General features: G+C 37.7%; 1 protein-coding gene across 5 annotated transcripts in view; it reads left to right on the forward strand.

Annotated features, from left to right (window-relative positions):
* The window catches only part of PIK3CB (phosphatidylinositol-4,5-bisphosphate 3-kinase catalytic subunit beta), a 279,429-nt gene that overhangs the window by 229,658 nt on the left and 27,863 nt on the right, over positions 1–21,908 (forward strand). For 4 of the 5 annotated variants that reach the window (XM_027686271.1, XM_027686270.1, XM_027686273.1 and 1 more), the window contains 5 exons: positions 2,985–3,103; positions 14,361–14,546; positions 17,099–17,324; positions 18,594–18,817; positions 21,499–21,681. In XM_027686271.1, the coding sequence (XP_027542072.1) occupies positions 14,394–14,546; positions 17,099–17,324; positions 18,594–18,817; positions 21,499–21,681 (786 nt within the window). In that variant the 5' untranslated portion in view covers positions 2,985–3,103; positions 14,361–14,393. Of the gene's footprint in view, positions 1–1,171; positions 1,267–2,984; positions 3,104–14,360; positions 14,547–17,098; positions 17,325–18,593; positions 18,818–21,498; positions 21,682–21,908 lie in introns of those variants that run through there. The other variant, XM_027686274.1, reaches the window with a different exon arrangement.

Raw genomic sequence — 21,908 nt, forward strand, 5'->3', positions numbered from 1 at the left:
ATTACCCTACTAATTTCTATGTGGTATCTTACATTGCTTAATTTTTTTTTTCCTTTTTTCCCCCCTTTTCCCCTGTCTTTGTGAGTGGCCTATTTCCTTGGCTTGTAATTGTTTCTCTTTTAACATTAGATGCCACATGGGAGTTTTAGGCAAAAGTTTCTTGTAGATTTTCCCCTTTCTTTACTTGTGGTACAATTTTTTTTTGGTCTTAAATTCATAAGTGCTTCTGTGGACATAGAGAAGTATAGAGGGTAGGTGGAAAACTGTAGTTTTGATTGCCACCACACAAGTTGACCATTCCTGAATTACTTCATAAGATTGTTAACGTTTTAGAAAAAAACAGTTCCGATTTACATAAAACCAGTATCTATATAATAAGGGTGTAACTAGAAGTATCTGTATAATAAAGGTGTAACTAGAGGATTCACAAAAATTATTATTTTGCAAAATACAGTTTCTCATGCTGAAGTTGCAAGCTGAAGTGGAATAGGATTTCTTGGTGGGTACTTGTCAGTAGAAGTGATATGGGTGTGGACCCAAGGGCAAGTGCCCAAGATGGTTTTGTGTTGTGTTTTTGACTGAGCTCACAGTCAACAGATCCATGAAGGAGGCCCTGTTGGTAATGGCCAGGTGACAATTCTATTTTTACCACATTGCCCAGAGAGATGCAATGGAGAAAAGGTATGTGCTCATTAGAGTCCAGTTTGTGTTCACCACTTGAGGTAGTTGCCTCCAGTCTTTCTGAGCTTTTGTGCTCTTCCCAGAGATGATGCTGGCACATTTCTGTTGTGGTTGGAGTCCTTACTGGCTGTTTATGGCCAGCAGAGTTTGTTGGCTGATGCAGTCACCAGTCTCTGAAAAATTCTCCACTCAGTTGTTTGAAGGTAGAGTTGGAAAGTAGAGGTGTCCCGGCGTATGAAAGGCTGACCTATGAGAGACTGGCCCTGGTGTGATCTGCGGTACATTGATACCACCTTTCTTAACCCCTGTCCTGCTGGTCTGAAAAGTAAGGAAGGTTTGTTAGCAAGGAAAATAAAGCTGCACAGCCATCCTCTAATGAAGGATTTGTTTCTTGTGCTTGAATACAGTAGTGGGCAATTTGTCTGCATATATTAGGAATGTTTTAAGGTCTGGAGGGCTGGGTGTTCCCTTACAGTTGATTCTAGAGGACCAGCAGGAAGCCTGTTGTCAATGCCATGTCTGACCTGCAGTGGAGGTACAAAGTGCTGTGAGAAGAGGAAAAACAGGACTGGGAGCTGTAGGGAGGTGAGCAGAAATCTAGCAAGAGACTAAGGAGAACACAGGAACTGGGACAGGAGCTGTTACGATGTACTGTTTTGTTAAATGTGTATGATTTATGGACCTTAGATATTTTCTGGGCTCCCACCATCCAATTTGTCATCAGGTGTTAGCCAGAGACCTCTAGAAAGTTGGGATGTCCAATTTAGTTAAAATAGTGTCCTACTTCTGCCACAGGTTGTGGTACTTCAGTCCTACACTGTGTCCCCTGTTTGAGGGGCCACAGATCATGCAAGATTGCTTCCTCAGGTGGAAACTGTGCAAGTAATGACTCCTAGCTATAGTGTGATGCATTTCACACCCCTCCCAAGCTCCTGCCTGTTGACCAGGAGCTTTTGATTCTGATTTTTCTGATTCCACAAACACGAATATTGACATGGCTGTAAAATCTGAATTCCAGGTTGGTACTTCACTGTTCCTTTGTCCTTGCAATTTCTAAATCACCTAGGACTGCCTTCATTTTCCTCTAGCCTTTCTTTTTGCCTGTTGCCTGCTGTAGGCTCCTAGGCTTTAACCATGAGAAGTTTCTGAACTAGTTTGTACCTTGGTAAATAAATCAAATACCTCAACTTTGTGTGTGGATTTGCTTCTTGCACATGGGGTGAATGAACCTATTTCAGAACAACACCTTTATGCACCATAGGGTTGTTTTCAAAAGGTTATGTGTGGAGCAGCAACTTAATTTTTTCCAGACTTAAGCAGGTGGGGCAGCAACTATTTCTCCCTCAAAGCCACTGAAGAATCTAAGTTGCCTGAGAGTGCTCTACAAGCCAGTTCCTGGAGGATTCTGCTCTGTGTGGGCCAGGGGCACTGACAGCCCTCACTCCTGGTCACTGTGCTGAGTTCTTACAAGCACAGTGGGGCCTACTCAGAATGGTTTAGAAAAATAATTGTTTATGGGAAGAAGAGTGTAGCTACGTGCCTTGTGCTTTGTGGCTTGGCCTGCAAACCTGTAGATAATATCAGTGCAAACCGATAGTACTGCTTGGTGCTCAAGGGGTTTGAAACAGTTTTTATTTCTCTTTACTGAGAGCCTGATTTGCAGGGTGATGTCTTGGCTCTGTGGAGATATTTTGTCCTGTGCATCTGCAGGGTGTTGGTCAGACGAGGCCTACTGAACCTTTCTTGGGCCATGTTGAAATGTGAATAGGAAGATGGGATCACTTGTGTCATCACCTCAAATTCTCCTCAATAGAACTACAGATGACATTACACTCTTAAACCCAAGCACAACAAAAAGCAAACCAAAATCAGCTTGTAGCCAGGGTAAAAGAGGAAATGTGGTAAGGGGAACGAAGGCAACTCTCTTGGCTTTTTTTTTAACTACAGTGAGTAGTTGGTCTGATCCAAATTGAGTGTGCAAAAATTTAAAAATATTTATAGTAGCTAAATATGTTTTTGACTAATTCATTATTACAATACCTATATTATTAGAATAAATGGCATATTCTAATTATTAGTTCCTTTCCTTTTTTTCTTTCTGGTAGCAGAGGGTTTGCAGATTTGACATTCATTTAATTGTTAGATTGTGTAGTGGGACTGAGTTGCTGTAGTATTTGAAGACATTGAAAATGTGTGATTAATTAGGTATTTCTGCATAAAAAGTTGATGGAGCGTATAAACCAACTATAAATTGCTGATTTTCTCATTTGGTCATTTACGTTATGTCATGTTTTGCTTTTTAGGTCACATTTAGGTCATCTTGTGGAATCTTACAAAGAAACAAGGGTAATAATAAGAAAATGATGTTTAATAGAAGTATCTTCGCTACCCAGTCAGACTGAAACAGGAAAAGTTCTTTGGAGTGAGTATTACAGGTGGGGATTTTTGGTGGGGGGAGGTTGTTTGGTTGTTGGTGGTTTGGTTGTTTTTTTTTCCCCCTGTAAAGTCAGTATGTTTATTAGGCTATTATTGTATTTAATTTTGTTATAGTTGTATTAAAAAATAAATCAGTGACTCCATACTAATTTCAGTTGATCAGCTGGTAATGGGCTCTTATGGATTCTTATTGAAGCAACTTCCATCTTAGAATCAGTTGTATCTTGTGAAGTTTAGATGGGCTTCAGATTTTTCTCTTGGCTGATGTGTATTCTGGCTATGGTTTTGAGCAGGGAGTGGTCTAAATTAGGTGTAATTACATATAAACCCCTGTTTGCTGGCAAAAGTTAAAGCCTTGCTTGTATCTTCCTGGGAATTTGAAAATACAGTTTTCTTTGTCTGTAACTTTTTACTCCTCACAGTTTCTGACTGACTTCGATATTGTTGTTCTCAGTATTTTAATATTTGTCCTGTACTGCAGTTCCATCATCCATCAAAATTGCATGAGTCTTCAATTTATGGATCTCAGATACATCTTTTCTTCACAGTTTCTAGTTAACTTGTAGATTTTGTGAATTCTAGGCTGAGACATGTGTCTCATTTATAATAAAAGAAGCCTTGCTACCTAACACAGGGACTGGGGATTGCACCTTTTACTTCTAGGTACCCAAACATTTATATAATGATACAGTACAACTCTTAATTTCTGTCTACTTCACATGCTTGAGATGGGAAAAGGAATAATTTTTCTGTCAATTTGTTTGCATCAGATTGTAAAATCTTTAAAAATATTCTTGTAGAGGTTGGCAACTGGGGGGAAAACTGTATATATCTGATCCAGATTTTGCTCATGCTGTGTGATTGATTGAATGTGATTCTGCAGGAGTAACTGGAAATACACTTGAATGCATAGTTGGGAATTAAAAATACCTGGCCACTAGAACTGAAAGGGGGTGAGAAATGGTTTTAGTTCAGAAGACGTGTATTTTGGCATATTGCTTTATTACTAAGAGGAAATGACTCCTCTGAGCGTCTTCTTCAAAAACAGATGTGTACATGGTGTCATAATTAGGGTAGAAAAATGTCTGTGAAATCTACATTAACCTACTCAGATAAACTAAACTTTTCATACTCGGTGTTTTTTCCAGGTTGTTTTTAACTGGCAGAATAACATATTTGGATTGATAACTTTTCCTGCCTTTAAAAAACCCCTATACAATTCAATTAAACATGGATTTAGAGAAGTTGATGTGTGTTAGTTCCCTTTCTGTAAGTACTTGAAACAAATGCTACAGTTTTTAGTCAGCACACTTAAATTTGCCACAGTTCCTGATCTAGGCCATATGTCAAGTGGCTGGTAAAGACACTCATGAAAGGTTCTTGCAGTACCTGATATTTGAATTCTGACCTCTGAAGTTTTCAGGAATTGTGTTGTATGAAATTATTTTCATTTTACTGACTAATTAGACAACACAGTAGAAATACAGGCACCTGTCACAATATCCAAATAGAATAATACCTATTTGCTGCCCAAACACTTAGTTTGACAAGTTAATTCTTGGCTCTGGTAATCAAGTTACCAAAACAGATGGGCAATAAAGTTGAAACTGAGCTCTCCAATCAAATGAAATGAAGAATGTCCACTGAAGACAGCTTTAGTCATTTTAAATCACTGTATCCAGGCTTATGCCAGGCACAGAACTTGCTCAGGTGTTTAGTTGCCGGTAAACTTGGGTTTCCTGCCCTCCCCTTTATTTTTTTTTTTTTAAGAGACTGTGAATTCAGATGTTAGAACCTAAAACTGACTCTAATTTGTCCTTGTGAGGGAAATGTTTTGGAACCCCTTTTGTTTGTTTTGAGTTGGATGCTTGTGTGTGCTTCTGTGGATTTCAATCATCACAAAGTATTTTCAATTGGAATTTTTCAGTAAAGTACTAAAAACATTAAAATGAAGTCTGAGTAACATCTCTGTTCACAGATAAAAGCCAGGTGGGGTTGTCATGAAGTCTTAAAAGCAGATGCCAAGTCTCACAGCTGGGCAAAAGTAACCCCAGGCCCCAGTCAGCTGCCGAAGGCACCTGCTTAAGACTCCAAGGGTAGCAGCATTTCTGGGAGACTGTGGAGCCTCTATCCATGAAGACTTTCAAAATTAGCTGTGCAAACTCTTAAGCAACATGCTTAACTTCAGTGTTGAAACGAATCTTGGGACCAGCTGACTCCCAGAGGTCCCTTTCAACCTAAATTAGTCTGATTTTTAGATAATCTTAGTTATTTTTGGTCCTTATGATGGATGGCCAGGACTACTTTTGGCTTTAGTGCCATTAACTTCGTGACAAAAGTGTTGGTTGTGCAGATTTTTTAGAATTATTTTTTCCTACCAATTGGCATTATATTTCAAGTTGTCTTTGTAAATAAGTTTCATGAAAAAGTTGCGTAAAATACATCTAAATATTTGCATTAGACTCGAATTGCTGGATTTCCTTCAGTGCTTGTTCAGCACTGAACAGTCCTGTTCATATAACAAATGGTTGTGAATCTGTGTGGAGGGGGATATTGAAGCTGGTGTAGGAAGAAAACTAACTGCAACAATCCAGACCAGATTATCTAAGAAACCAACCCAATCAGGAAGAATGTCTAGTGATGAAGCATGTAAAATGCTTTTTTAGGTTTTTTTTCCTTTAAAGGGCATCTTTCTGTCTTTTAGGATCCGTGGCATCTCTGAGACTTAAGCACAGTCTGCTTATGTGGTTGTTCTGTATTTCGGTCTGTGTGACCCCCTTGTAGGAGAAGATTTTACTCCTCATTAATTTTCCACAGGTTTTAATTATTTCACTGTTTTACCTCTCTTTCTAGATATGTACAATCTGTCTGCTGAAGAATAAGTCTCTTTCCTAGAGGTTTTGATTGAAATACCAGAAATAATTGAAAAGTGAATCTTTTAGTCCCTGTGTGAAGAGGTGTCTATATATAGGAAATCCTCAATTTCTGGTTTTAACTATTTTTATAGTAGGAAGTAACCTAGCTCATAATTTAGAGATGTAACATTTGAATAGCTGAAGGAAAGGGTTAGGGAGTCACCTGGTGAGATTTGATGGTCTAGGTCCATTTGTACAATTCAAAAGGAGAGGCAATATTAACCATGTATATTTTTAAATGGCTTGTAAGTGGAATGTTTCCTTTGTGTTTGCAGTGGAACAAGAAATTACTATGAGTGGTAGAACAGGCAAGGAAATACTGGAGAGCAGAACTAATACTGGTTTAATATTTCCTAGTTTTGTTGTTAGACTATGAAGAATCCTCATACAATTCTTGGTTAGCAATGGGGGGACAGGTACCCTACAGTTTACTTAGTACAGTAAATCAGTAGAAGCACAACTCCAGATTATTAATGCACCTTTTTGGAATCATAATGGTGACATTATAAAGTTGTTTGAATAATAGCTTGGGCTGCTAAAAAGCCAGGCCTTTAGGCTGTAGTTTTGCCTACATTTTTTAAAACGAGCTTAAGAGCTGTGAAGTGGCAAACCAGCCCTGAGGCTGGAAGAAACCATCACTACCACTCCTCTTGCTCCTGTTTGCACCCTCCCTTTGCTGGCACAAGCAGTTATGCAGCTTTGTAGGAAGCTGTCTGACTCACCTGTGTTAAAATGACATCTTTATTCTGGGTTACGGTTCAGCTCTTTCTCCTCCTTTCCCATTCAGTCCTTTTTGTTCCCCTTTGCCACCTCCATTCACCTCTTCTGTTAAGATTGATTTTTGTTTGTTTGTTTAAAATATCCATGTAAGCATTCCATCATTTAAATGTTTAGTGTAGCATTAGAACTCAACATACCCTAACATTTCATTCTAATCTTCCTCTAGTACAGAAAGTATCTACAATGATCTGCAGTATCAAAAATGAGTTCTCTGTGTTGTGAACTATCCAGGTCTAATCTTTCCCTAAATCTTTGGTCTCAGCTCACTGTCCTGCAGTGTGCTATACAGAATGCATTGGTCCTCATATCAGGGCCCGCTCTGCCTGCTGCTCTTTAAAACCTTCCAAAATATCTGAGAGCTGATTAGAAAATTCCCTAAAGCTGAATCTACCAGATATGTTCTCCCAGCCCAATTGACATACAAAACTGAATTATTTGCCTGGGCTTTTTGTTTCATTTGAGTTTTTCTCCTTCTTATCTCCCTGTCTTTGTTGGTTAAGGTGTCAAATGAACTGTTACTCATATGACAGTGCTTTTCTAATCCACTGTTTTCTTCCATTTCTTTATATTCCCTCCCATCTTGACCATGCAGAACTGCATTCCAGTGAGCTGAAAGGAGATGTTTTCTCACAGTGGCCCCAGCTTCAGTGTGATCCAGAGATTAAATGCTTCTGAAGACAATTTCAGACAGTAACATCAAAACGTGAAAGGAGTTTTTTTTTTTCTCACTGCAACTCACTTTAATTGCACAAAGATGGCCTGAAACTCCTTATTTTTATATCTAATTTTAATGTATCTATACGGTGATTTCAAGGTAGAGCAGAGAATGGTTGTGAATTAGCTGTGAGAAGCTGTTATGTTACTGTTGTGTTTTTGTTATTATAAGTTATGAGCTGCCAGTGAATTGTCAGAAGTCTATCAGAAGCCTGGGACTTAAGTTGTATTCACTTGTTTAGTTCATCATGAATATTCTTTGGAGGAAGCAGAAAATGAGTTTACTTGCCTGAGTACAAAGTAATGAGAAGTAAGAGTGTCCTTTTATCCTCATTGTTCAAACCAGTTCTTCAGAGTCTGGCATACCATTTTTAATAGTGTTGTTCTCTACCTGTAGACTTCTTTTCCAGGAAAAAAATTCTGAAGACAATAATCTCTTGTGTAGCTAGTTTTAAAACTATGCTTCCATTGAATCATAGAATCATTTCCACGAGAAAGGCTGACTAGAGGTAGTCTAATCGAACCATCTGTTCAAATCAAGTTGCTTAAAATTTGATTAAATTTTAATTTGAAACCAGTTAACATGTCTGCATTTTTTTTCATATCCCTGAGTCCTGCATAAGGCAATTGCAAATTCAGGTACTCAGCATTTCTTGAAAACTGGGCCACTTTTATTTAGAGGCATTAATATCCGAGTAGAAACTTCATTCATTGTGGCTTTAAACTCTTGACTTCAGTGCCTAATGGGCAGCAGAGGAATAAAGCTACAGGAGATGAACAGGCAAAATAATCAGGGATCCTGGAAAAAAAACAACCCTTATTAAATTCTTTTTGTTTGTGAATAATTGCTATATTTAATGAGGAGAATCAAGTTCAGATTTTCTCATAGCTGAGAGACCACTCTTGGTACCAGTCTGAGCACTGTGAGGGAATGAGACCTTTAAATAAGGCCTTTCATGTTCTCTATACGTAGATATTTTTAGAAAACTAAATGGTGATATTTTTATTCTGATTTTTGGAGGAATCCTGACTAGATGGACACTTAATTTTCCATTCCATGGGGCCAGCTCATGTGGCAGTTTAACTAAACTGCTGGGAAATATTTATAGTACCACATGATCTTTAAAAATAACTTCCCAGGCTACTTCATAGATGTCTTGAATTCTTAAAATCTTTGCTGTTGTAGATAAACGACCATGACATTTGTGGGGTGGAAAAATCTTAGCTTTGCTGATTTAGTCATTTGTATTTTTATCAGTTGATTGTATTTAGATTTGTAAGCAGTTTAGATGGACATTCACCTGTGCAGCTCTAAAAGACCAGAGCCTTGAGTGGGTTCATTCTTTAGGGCTAAATAGGAATTTCAGTGGCATGGTATGTAGTAAAAGAGAATAAACTTGAATTGTCAGTGCATTGGATGCCATCTTTAGCAGAGGGTCGCTGTTGGTCCTGTGTGAACTGTGAGGGACAGGGAACAGAAGATCCAGTTCTTAGTAGCCCATGCATTGTTTAGCATCGATGCTCTTGGCACGTTAAACCTTCAAGCAGAAGCTTGGTTGCAATTCCAATGTGGATCCTGATTTCATCCCTGTGACTGCTGCTGGAGAGTGAGGACTGTGTTCTCACCCCACCCTGGTTTCAGATATGGTGCCTGCTTGTCCCAGGGTGAGGCAGGCCCTGGGCTGATGGAAAACTGGCGATGTTTGTTTGTACTGTTTTCCCATTGTGTGCCCTGGGCGGGGAGAGGGGATGGCCGGAAAGGGGAAAAGCTGAACAGCACTGCTGTTGGCTGTGGGCTGCCCTCAGAGTGAGCTGTGGGTACGGTGGCACCAGGGTGACTTAGCAGAGTTGAGCTGGGGTCCAAAGGATCCTGTTGGAGTCACTGTAAATACAGTTGGAGTCCGTGCAGCGCATGGAAACTGCTGCCTGTGCCTTAGCTGCTGTACTGCCTTTGGCCTGTAAGCTTGGGGCTGTGGCAGCACCCAGGAGTTCATTATTTTAGGAATACAAGAGGATGTAGTTCTGTGAAGCTATGAACTGGCATGCTGATCTAATCTATATATTTGACTTCAAAGTTTTTAAAAGAGATCAGATTTTTTTTCAATTTTTCCTTTAATTTCTCTTTTTCCCCAAAGGCCTCCTAAGTTTCATAGGACATAAACCTTCCTATATATTCTGACTCCTTTCCCATCTTTCTGCTAGATTCTTCTCCCTTGTTTGTGCTCAGATATTTCATTTATAGCTTGCTCATCTTTTCATAGCACCAGATGTTTACGTAGTTAAAAAAATGATTACAATGATTATATTGTGGAAGTGCTTAGAGTTTCTCCTAGTTAGACTATGTGATATGCTGCTGCTGTTTCCTACAAAATTACTGTGGTCAGATTGTCATCTAGTCTGTTCTGGACAGTAAGATACTGTTTAAACACTGCTCTTGTGTGTCTGGGTAGGGTGGCCCTTTTCACTACTGCAAGACTTTTTTTTTTTTTGCCCCTTGAGTGCCACATGACAGAGCAAGCAGTAGATATAAAGAGCTGTATTGAACACAGTGGTGATCATCTTGAATGTGGTGCTCAACAGTTGTAACAACTTTGACATAAAGCAAAAATCTGGATAAGCAGAGAGCTCTTAGTTTTTTATGAGCAGAACAAGCTAGTTTCTGATATTTGTCCTTTATGTAAATATTTGTATTTTTAGTGAAAAGAAAAGTAAATCCAGGTTTGTATTTAATCTGAAGAGCTGTAGATACTTATGTGCCCTCAAAATACATCCGTGTATGGAAGAGATGATGTAAAAGAAACTTATTTCCTAAGGAAAATTACTTTTTAATACACAAGTGATCCTCCCCCCCAGCTTTCTGCTGTCTGTTTGGGATGATAGCATATTTATTCCATCCTGAGAGAGCTGTGACCACATGTCAGGGGTGGGTGACATCATTTCAGATGTACGATACCTCTTCTAAAGACTTGTCTGAAGACAAGATTTTTTTGATGCTCGGGAGAATAAATGCTGTGAGAGATAACGGGGCATCAACATTTTCCTCTAATGTTTATAATCACCAGCTTCTTTGCAGCTACTTTTATTTGTGTTTTATTAGTATTCTTTTTGATTATGCTTCAGGATAATGGGTTGAATGTTGCATGGGATTTTATGTTGATGTTCTTTTAATGACAGAAAAATAGACCTCAAAGGATGAGTGATAGGGGGTTTGTGGTGAGTTCAAAGTGAAGGACTTAATGACATAGTGTGAATTTTCATAATTGGTGCATTCTTCAAAATGTTGGTTTCAGAAGAACTTATCTGACACAGATTAATATTGACTGTTGATGACAATCCAAGTGGATTTGGCTTTTCCAACCTAATTGATTCTGTGATTGCGTGGTGCTTTTTAATTCTAAGTTTTTTGCTGATACAATCAATTATTTTCAAAGGAAAGTTCATGACATTGTTACTCCATGTCTGATGTTTTGCAGTGCCTTCAGACAGGCTCTCTCTCTCTCTGAGCATGTTCTTGTGTGGCTCTTAATTTCACAATAACCTTAGGAACTCTCTCTGTGCTCCTTTGTCTTTCATATCTTCTTGGTCAGTGCTGTTTTACATCAGATCCTTGCACATCCTGGATATAATTCCTTTACATATTCAAATTAACTACCTGACACAGGTAAAATTGATTTCTCCAACTCTTGCAACAGTGATGTGAAACCTTTGCAGCAGGGTGGTCCTGGCCTCTCAGTGATGTCCTGAAGTAGTAGTCGTGATGGAATTGAGTTTGGCATAAACTAATCTTGCCTGCCTTCTCAGCAAAATGGGATCAGTGTCTGAGTGGGTGGCTTAGTAAGGGAACTCTTGCCTAGAGATGATAATTCCTTTAAAAGACCAAATGATACTATCCAATTGAGAAATCTTCTTGTAGGGCTTCTTGTTTGAGGACATTAAATAAGTAAATACAAAAATGAATGTTGAATTTTCTTTTTCTTGTTCTGCAGATGTTCTACTTATCTGTGTTTTGTTTCTTTCCTTTAGTCTAAGCAACTCTTTCAGAACTGCTGGTATATTGAAGTATGAGTTGAGCAGTTTTGAGTTCCAGAGTGGGGGTGTGTGTGTGTGTGTGTACACACACATATATGAATCTGAAATGCACAGGTTAAACTTCAGAGAAAATTTATGCTTTATGTGGGAAGGTTTGAATGCCGTCTATAAATATTACATACCTGTGACTTAGAAAAGCATTTTATGTTGAGTTTTGCTGCTGTGAAGTTCAAAGTCATTTGAGTAGCCAAGATTTGAGTAGCTGTTTTAATTACTTCCTTTTTTTGTACATAAAGTTGTTGTTACTGTGACAGTAGGCAAGAATAGCTATGAGGTTAACAGCCTGAAATAGCATTTTATTATTATTTTAATTGTTGGTTTTTTTTTTCCTTTAGCTGGAAGTTGTTTAAAATATCTCTGGTGTTGTTGCTCCCCATCCAGATGGCTTTGTTTCAGTTCCTAGATGTGATATTGTAAATTAGTCAGTGGTGCCACTGCATGTCACAGTTTGGGCCATGAGTCATTCTCACAGCCACTGTGGGTTTGCCATTTCTCAGGATAAATACTGGTTCTCTCTTGACCCCCCTGATGTCACTGTTGGGTCAGAAATAGGTTGCTGACTGTACAAGATGCTGACCTGCTTCCTTGAGGAAGGAAATATTAAGTAAGTGCCTGAAAACAAAAATAGCTTCCCAGCATGCTCAGACTGGCGTGATGGCTGTGCTTCCCTTTTTAATGGAAAATGGTAATGGAATTTTAAAAGATTTTGATATGTGTGTTGGAAGCTCATAATTATTAACAAGAATCTTGTGAAACTTTATAATTCGCTGCATTGTGGTGCCTGGGCTCCAGGGTGTGGGGCAGCATTTTTAACTCTTGTCTCTTTGAACATTTTAAACTCTTGTTTATGCACTAAAGTGGTTTCACTATTGCAAATGTGGAAAAACATCTGAAAGAGGATGAAAATAAAAAAAATCATATGCTGAAGTAAAACAGGAATGAATTATGAACTAAATAACTACATAGAACGGATTAATGGTTTCCTTGCTGCTGTACCTGTCAAGTAATCTTTTATAATGGCAGTACCACTTTATTTTACTCTGATGACCACATAAAATAACTGAAAATATACTGTGTGTGCATCAAAGTATGAAAAATGTATTATTGTTTTTCTTGGACTACTAATTTCACTTACAACAGAACTGCAGCCAGGATTTTATGGGTAGAAGGAACTGGATGGAGGAAAAGAAATATAGTATCCCATTTAAATAGTAGCTTGTTAAAGATCTCCTGATTAATAATGAGAAACAACACGTTTTCTCTAGGTTTTTTGGGGTAGATGCTGTGTTATTCCAATAATGTAATCTATGTTGCATGATGGGATTACATTTTATTTCTTTTCTGTATGTGGTTTAGAGCTCACACACCGTGCTAAACTTTGCATGCCCATTAATGAATTTGTAAATGAATTTGTAAAATGTCGTAATTCAGGTAAAATATCTTCATATCTGATTTGTTATTTCACCAGGTCTGCACCCTCATCCCCCATTCTTTTTGTTTTGATTCAATTTGATCAGTGTAGTAGATTTTTTGGGGGGGAAAATGAAGACATGATGGTGGTAAACCATTATTTGATAGTGATGATGATAGGGGCTCCTTAATTGTTGCTTCTATTGAGGAAAAATGGGTCTTGTTATTCAGTGTATTTACATGGCAGGTAGAGGTGAGACTGGAGGGTGTTGTCCTGTACCTGAGGCAGCTTTGCACTGGCAAGTTGATTTTTATGCTGTTGGCATGTTCTGTTATCCATGGTAGGGAAGGGAAGGACTGATAAAAGTAATGGAAAGCTGTAACAGTAGTGGAGTTGCACATTCTGGCATATTCTTTTACAAATGGTGGTTTCCCACATCTCAGCATTGTCCAACAACAATTAGAAAGGTATGGAGGTGAATTGTCTTTATTGAAGATCTTTACAAACACCCCACCCCTTTGTCAACTGAAGAGCATTGTCTAGAAGAGGAAGGTAAATCCTTCAGTGAGCTGCGGTTGAAGAGAAAACTCTTTAGAGAAGAGTAATCAAAAAAGAAGACCTGGAAGGTCAGAAAAACTGGTGGTAGCACTGAGTAAATTAAAATGTGTTGAAATGCAAAGGACAGGTAATCAGAAGGGCAGTGTAGTGAGCTGAAGGACATCAGAGTTTCCTCCTGCCCTGTAATGATGTAGTTTGCACAGTGGATTGAGTTCATAGGGGACGATCTTTCTTTAAGGGTGAAAACAAATTGAGATAAGTGTCTTTAGATGAAAATGTCACTTTCTAATAGAGTTGAAGATGTTTTTCCTGCTATTCATGGAGACTTTCAAGTTGAATATGTCACTGGCCACATCTGTGGGCAACTAACAGGAAACTTACAAAAAATAAAATAATGAAACTCTTCATGTTTTTATATGAAATATTGCCATGTTTCATCCAAGAGGCTTACTTTGATTGTGTTTTATGCAAGTGAATTTTTAGGGAAAACTTGAAATTAATTTTTGCCTTTGTTTTAGCTAACCTCTGATTAGTTCGTTTTTTCTCTTATTACTTCTTCACAATGACGTGAACATCTCAACAATAGTGCTTTACCTTTAAATAACATTAATGACTAAAACTATGCTTATGTGTTTGCAATACTGGCATTTGAGACCTCAGACTTGTAAGCTGAGCTGTACAAGCAGGACTTATGTAAACTTTCCAAAGGCTTTAAAAGGTGTATCTAATTATAAAAGGTTAAGTATACTGAATTTTATTTTTTTTTTTCCCTTAAGGCCACGTGGTTATGATATTATTGAGATTCCATAATGCCTCCTGCTGTGACAGACAGTCTTGACATCTGGGCAGTGGATTCACAGATTGGTGCTGATGGCTCAATATCTGTGGACTTCCTGTTGCCCACTGGAATCTACATCAACCTGGATGTCCCTCGAGATGCCACCATATCTCATATTAAACAGGTAGTGCCAAATGGGCAGTTAACTTAAACTTTAACTTCTGTTAGGTGTGAGTGCTGTTTCTGACTTCTATGTGCCTTTTGGCAAATCAAGTAGTGAATTTGAGTAGGCATAAAAATAATGTGTTGAAGGCGCATGCACAGCAGATTGACTAATAAAAATATATATGTATATGGGAGTTTGCAAGGGCTTAGGGCAGATGGCAAGGTTTGGAGACATTATTCCTTGCTGATAGTTACAGTTCAGCAGAGATTAATAGCTCTCCCTTAACACTGTATTTCTGCTCTAAATCTTTTTTCTAACACATTGGTAATACATTGTTTATTGATCTAACATTTCTCTGATTAGTGTGTCTAATTAGTATAGAAGTCATAGATTGTGCTCCTGCTTCTTCTGATGGATACCAAAGCCTGATGCTTTAAAAAGTGTCTGCCATCTCTTAAAGGTTTTGTACAAGTTAGGGCATCCCTTAAAATCTGAGGGAATATCCAAATCAAAGGGGAGAACATAAGGAAATAACCAGAGATATTAAAGAACAATCTACTGACCTTTCATCAGACAATGGCCATGTGAAGACACTTAGACAGGGCAGTGAGTGAATTACAACACCAAGTAATCTAATCCTTGAGCATAATAAATTGCTAAAAGAAAATAAAGAAGTGTGATGTCTCCTTCCATTGCATCTTCTGGTAAATAAGTATATTGTTTTTAAGTCTTATTTGGTCTGACAGTATTCACTTGTTTATAGACTTTCTTTGAATCAGTAGTAGCTTCATATAGTTTCTTGTACACCTAATTTGAAACTTTCCAGACACTGAAATATTTTTTTAGGCAGTGGACCACTTCAGAAGAAATTGAAGTGATCCGAGTTTTGTGCTATACTCAAATACTTGAAATAATTCTGATTGGAAGAATGTCATTAAAAGGGTAACCTGGGCAACATAACGGGTTAGTTGGTGAGTGAGATAATGGAATAACTGATAGTGATTTCAACTGCTAAAGAATTTAAAAAAAACAAGCATGTAAGTGACAACAATAAGGGACTTGAACTTCTTGATGGTTGTGGCACATTGAACTTAGCATGCTATAAACAGGTACTGTTGATATTTAGCTGTTTTTTCAAAGAAAAGGAATGTTGATCCTAACTACAGAGGTCTTTCCTGGAAATCACTGTATTTGAAAACAGAACAGTAATGAAGACTTTGATGGCAAACTGGATTAGCAGCTTTGCTCCCACCACGTTGCTGTGGCAAAGCATAGTTTGTGGACTCTTGGATATATAAATAGAGGACTTGAGAGCAAATATAAGGAGTTTATCTTGTACATGGAATGCTTACAATTAAAATGGGGAGGGTAAAATAGCCAATTATTTGAAGGCTGAAGAATTTTTCATTTCTATGGAATTTTCAGTTTTACCAGGGCACGCTGTGGGTGATGGACAGTGGCTGCTTTCAGTGAAAGCCAATTTCAGAGACTTCATGGCTTTGTAAATTTTGTAATCATTAAGTCACATAATAAGTACCAGTAGCTGGAAATTGAAGTTGCACAACTCAGGAGGAGAGGCAGTAATAGATTTAATCTTTTGATACCTTTGAAACTGGAATTTTTACTCAACACCAAAGATAACTGCTGGATTCAACTCTCACTCAGCTATGCAAAATACACTAGAATACGTTTCTGGCAGACAGAATTCATTGTACAAGTGTGTGAAATGTATGCAGATGTGTTCAGTTCCACAGAAGTAGTTTGGTTCAGCTGCAATTATTTGAGATGTTTTTGCCATTACATTATTGGTCCTGCAGCTCCTGTTTTGAAAGAAGCTTGAGAAACTAATCTGTAAAATGCAAACTTGTAAAATAAGGACAAAAATATTCTTGCAGATAAAGATTTGAGTAGTGTTTAGGTTGGGAGAACTTACTCTACTTACAATTTTGATTTCTGCCAAGGATTTGTACTTTACAAATAAATTTACTTTAAGCTTCTCCAAACAACGTGGGTTTTTTGTTCAGGAATTGGTTCCATAGTGAGAACTTCTTGTCTATATATTGCAATAATTACTGGAAAAAGGAAATACAGATGTGTCTCAAGGAAGAAGGATTTTGATAGGAAGCTGTAGGAATGGATGGAGGAGAGCAGCAGTTTGCTGGTTGGTGTCAAGAGCAGCTGCCTCCAAAATCAGTAAGTGCTTTGTTAACTGTGGTGACAGCCCAGGTCCTGCAACTTCACTGCAAAAAGGACTGTGCTGGGGAATCCAAGGATAAGGATCAGGATCAGGACTAGTGCTGCCCTTCTCTCATCACCTCATAGGACTTGTCCCCCATGTGTTTTTTGCCCCCGGGATATTTATCACACACGTTGCTACTTAAAAATAACCTCAAGGTGAAGACTACAAACGAGACAAAGTAGATATATAATAATAATAGAGAGAGATAAAAACGAACCAAGTTAGCAAACATGCTACTTTTTATGTTCTTTTGGGCACACAAATGGAAATGCCCTACCATATGTCCATCCTTTCTTGTTTTGTTTCATTTTCTTACCTGTTTTCATTGCAGCTGTTATGGAAGCAGGCACATGCCTATCCACTCTTCCACCTCCTCATGGAGATTGACTCTTACATGTTCTCATGTGTGAATCAGACTGCTGTACATGAAGAATTAGAGGATGAAACCCGGAGACTTTGTGATGTTAGACCCTTTCTTCCTGTCCTTAAACTAGTGACAAGGAATTGTGATCCAGGAGAAAAGTTGGATTCCAAAATAGGTGTCCTCATAGGCAAAGGTAATTGCATTTAATTTTTTTTAAAGTAAGAGTAAACTTTGTTGGTTATGAGGGTCTTTATTGGGCAGGTAAAATATATTAAAAATATATTAAAATATTTCTAAAAATTTCTCTTAAAAATTCAATATTTCCCTTTACAAATACTGATGTAGTTGGAAAGGTTTTAAATGCTCAAGGTGAAACATGAAAGTTGTTTAAAGCTACTTTCTATATTGCATTTCAGCACTATATTGTATTACTACATCATTCAAGAGAAAATTTTAGTTTGGTAGATGAGCAGAAAATTTTTATAGTTTTATTATTATTAATAAGTGAAGAAAAGCATAATCCTTAAACAGTGCTATCATAAATAGCTCAACAGTTAACTGATTACACAGAAGGAACTAGAATTATTCTGATTTTATTACACATGGTGTCTGAGTTGGTTAACAATATGATTCTTTTGTTGCTCTCAATTGTGTCACTGATTTTCATCAAACAATGAAAAGCTATTTTTAAAGGTTTCACAGTAACTTATTCTTGATGTTATGTCAGAATTTTCAGCTTTTAAATCAACTCTGCTTGGTTATACAATCCAGATTGACAGGGTCGTGTGAGGTCATACCTCTTGTTTTAAAACAATGAACCATTGTTAGGTCCCTTATAAAGACTGCAGGTTTTGTTTAGATTTCAGCAATACACTGTCTGCCTATTTGTTAGACCCCACAATGGGAACAGTTAGTCAGTTTAACCATTCAGACAGATTCTGACAGATTCTGAGAGATTCATATTTTGTGACTGAATATTTGGCTTGTTATAGCTGTGTGTGGCCCTTCCTTCTGCAGCCCCTACTCTGTACCTTAGCAGTGGGGAAAAAAGTGTTCCTGTCTGAGCTTCTGTACTTAGTGTTTTGTTCTCAAAAGGTGTTCAGTGCTTTGTGTGATTTGGACAATGTCCTTCCAAGTTCTTGGATTGGTTGAAATTTCAGTCCTGCCATTTTGATCCATTTTGATCCGAGAAGAAGATTTTCTTTTTTGACTTTTAAACACAACTAAAAAGGATGATGTCATCTTTCTGTGGGATGAAAAAAAATATTTGCAGACACTTCTTCTACTCTGTGATCTTTATGATGCATTTGCTGTGCTTTCTCTTCATTTGCTCTTGTGAGGAGAGACTTAAAACTTTCCAAACAGTATTAAAGTCAGGGTGAGCTTGGCTTTTCCATGTAATAGTACCTAAGAGATGCATTGGTTCAGTTATGTATCTTTTTGCTTGTTTGAATTCTTTCAGGTCTCCATGAGTTCGATGCCTTACAAGATCCTGAAGTGAATGACTTCCGAGCTAAAACACGGAGGATCAGTGAGGAAAAAATTCAGTCCCTTGTGGGTCTCTCCTGGATGGACTGGTTAAAACACACTTACCCACCAGAGCAGGAACCTGTTATCCCAGAGAGCTTCCAAGATAAGCTCTACAGTGGAAATCTTGTAGTGGCTGTTCATTTTGATAGCTGCCAGGTAGGAGTGGTTGTTCATCCCGCTTTGTGTCTGTTCTTATCCAGATCTGAGTTAGCATGGGACTGATGTAAATGAAATAGAATACTAACATTGTGATGTTCGCTTTAAAATGCAAATTCTATCACCAGGGTCCTTGACTCTCAAAAGAAAGTGAGAATGTGAACCTACAGTTGAGAACTGAACTTCTAAAGTCAAATTACAGTTCTACTTCTCAAGGCAAAATGCACAACTTGTATATTCTATATTATTTTACATTTGTTTAAACATAAAACATGATTCAAAGTTGTCAGGACTATTTTTGGACAACTGTTACTGTGTTGCTTCACTAGCATTCAGTTTTAAGCTCAGTTCATCAGGGATTGCTGGTGAATTCAACACACTTCCCTCTATGTGTGACTCGTTGAACATCTTTGGGGTTGGCCTGCTCATTAGATTGAGCAATGCATTTAAAAAGAAAAGAATTAGTATTCCCTTTTCTCAAAATGCACACAGACAATTAAAACACTGACACTTTTTGTTACCTTTTTGTTTTGGCTAACAAAACTGTAGCTTATTTTTAGAATAAAAGCCCCTTTCGTTTCCACCAAAAAAACCTAAAATGTTTTAGCCTCACATTTTTTGATGTTGAAGTTGCTGTGATTCTGCTTGAGCCCAGCATTCCTGTTACTCCTTTTTTCACTCTGTTCTTTTGGATAACTGTGAATGATCAGCATTGGAAACCTTAAAAATCTCACAAGTGTGTAAATATATCAGGCTTTTGACCCAGGTGCTAGATACTGATTTTCTAATGATTCAGATAATTTTATTTTCAAAACTGTGTGATTTCTAGTGCTATCTTTTTAAACTTAAAAAAAAAAATAAAATGGAAAGAGCAAATCTGCCTCTGGAAACATTAACTGTAGAGGTGCATACTAAATTTGGTCACCAGTAACACCAGCTGATGTTAGGTGCATAGGTGTATTATAACAAAACCTTTTACAGTCCTCTTTGGCTTAGTAGAGAACTTGTAGTTGTCCAGTAGTGAGAGTATCTGTGTGTTTGTCAGCTTTTGATTAAAATACTGCATATATATGCATATGCTGACAGTACAGAAGCAGTGCAAAAGTTCATGCTGGTGCAGAATGTATTTGCCTGCCACTATAATAGCTTAGGCTGCTGACATTTCAAATGTTTCAAATGCTTCTGCTGCCAGCTCTGACCTTCAGAACTATTAACAGTTCAAATCTGAGCTGTTTTTTAGAGCAGTAAACTCTGTTCCAGACCTTACTACTTGTACTGAGCACTGGAATCATCCTAGGAGATTGTTGTGGTCTTTTAATTCTTTCAACTGTAAGAGTGAGAAAGAGAAAATTCTTTTTGTCTAGAAGGTGTGGGTGAGCTATAAGAGCTCCCTGGTTATCTCTGGAGCAAGAGAGGCTGATCCTCATTTCTGTGATGTATGTATCAAATCCTACAATTGGGAAGGAAGGCAGCTGCCAGAGAGCACCAGCTTTCTGGGAAGAAAGAGTGTTATTCCTTGTCTACCCACTGCTAGGAGAAAGCCTTCACAGTGTGGCAGCTTTCTGAAAGGGGGAAGCTGTGGTGAACCATGCAGAAACTGAGAAAATACAGAATTAATTTAGCATGACTTTACAGAGTTTGTTTTTTTCATTAGGGCAGCCTGGCTTCTTAACAGTAAGTGTCTTTATATATACAGCACAATGCAAAAGAATGTAAGCCAGACAACACTTCGCATTTGTTAATAACTGGGTTTAGGATGCTTACATCTTCAGAAATGTGTGTGTGTGTGTGTGTGTGTGTGTGTGTAAATAAAAAATAATAATTAAAAAAAAAACAAACCAAAAATACAACAAAAACTCAGAATTCCCTGAATCAGCCTTTGCAAACAAGCCTGTGCAGAGCATAATGTGATGGATTAAGGGAAATGAAAGATTTCACAGATCTTTTACATTAGGAACTTGAAATGAATATAAACATTTTTTTTTTTACTTACAAAAGAAAGTAATTTCTTCCCTAATCTTTTTAGAATACATTGAAATTAGAGTTACTTTGGAAATACACAAATAGCCTCTAAAGGTTTGATTAAAAAAATTCTTAGAAAATGCAGAGTCTTTGCATGTTGTATTCAGAGTGCTACAGGGGTTGACTGCTACTCCTCTTTTCTGCTCTCCTCATGGTTTGATGGTGGTTTTGTACATTAATCACGTTAACAGTTTCTTCTGCTTTATTACTTGAAGTTTTCTTTTTCTTCTGAGTACAGTGATGCTTAGAAAGAGGATAGATTGCTAGTGGCCACAAAGAAGAAAAATTAGCACATCTAGTACTGCTAAATACCTTGGAATGTGTGCATGATTTATTGTTCCCTCAGTCACATTCCAAAAGCAAGCTTCTGGATCAGTACACTGCTCTAGAAGTCTTTAAATCACTGTTGAATCAAAAAGATAAAGGTCTGTGTTCTTAAAAGTACTTCTGGTAATATAAAAGTTTGGGATCTGATATTTTGCATCTTTTAGGGTGATTATTATTGTAATTGCCCTAAAGATATAGACATTAACTGTTAAATAGACTGGTTTTAGCAGTTATTATTTCTACTCTATTTTATTATGTATGCTACAATTTAAACCTTGTACATCTGACTACAACAAGTTTGACATTCAGTATTCCTGCTTGTGTTTTGTTAGGATGTATTTAGTTTCCAGGTGTCTCCTAACATAAATCCCATCAAGCTGAATGAGCTGGCAATCCGAAAACGTTTGACTATCCATGGAAAAGAAGATGAGGAAGTTGATCCTGCTGACTATGTGCTGCAAGTTAGTGGAAGGCTGGAATACGTTTTTGGTGATCACCCGTTAATTCAGTTCCAGGTACATAAAATTTTTTGGAACTTGGTGCAACAATTCTCTGCTGCCTTGGCCAAAGGTGCTCCCTGTCCCCTTGGATGGTCAGCTGTGCTGAACAGTAACACCTTGTCTTCATGTCTGCAGCCCTCTCCAATTGTAAAATACATGTGCACCCTTCCCTTTGTATCTTTGTAATGAATTATTTGTTTCTTTGATTTCAAAGTTGCTGTAGAAACACTCTGCTAGCTGGT

The sequence above is a fragment of the Neopelma chrysocephalum genome, unplaced genomic scaffold (genome assembly GCF_003984885.1).
Source record: "Neopelma chrysocephalum unplaced genomic scaffold, ASM398488v2 Primary Assembly neopelma1_70, whole genome shotgun sequence".
Lineage (NCBI taxonomy): Eukaryota > Metazoa > Chordata > Aves > Passeriformes > Pipridae > Neopelma > Neopelma chrysocephalum.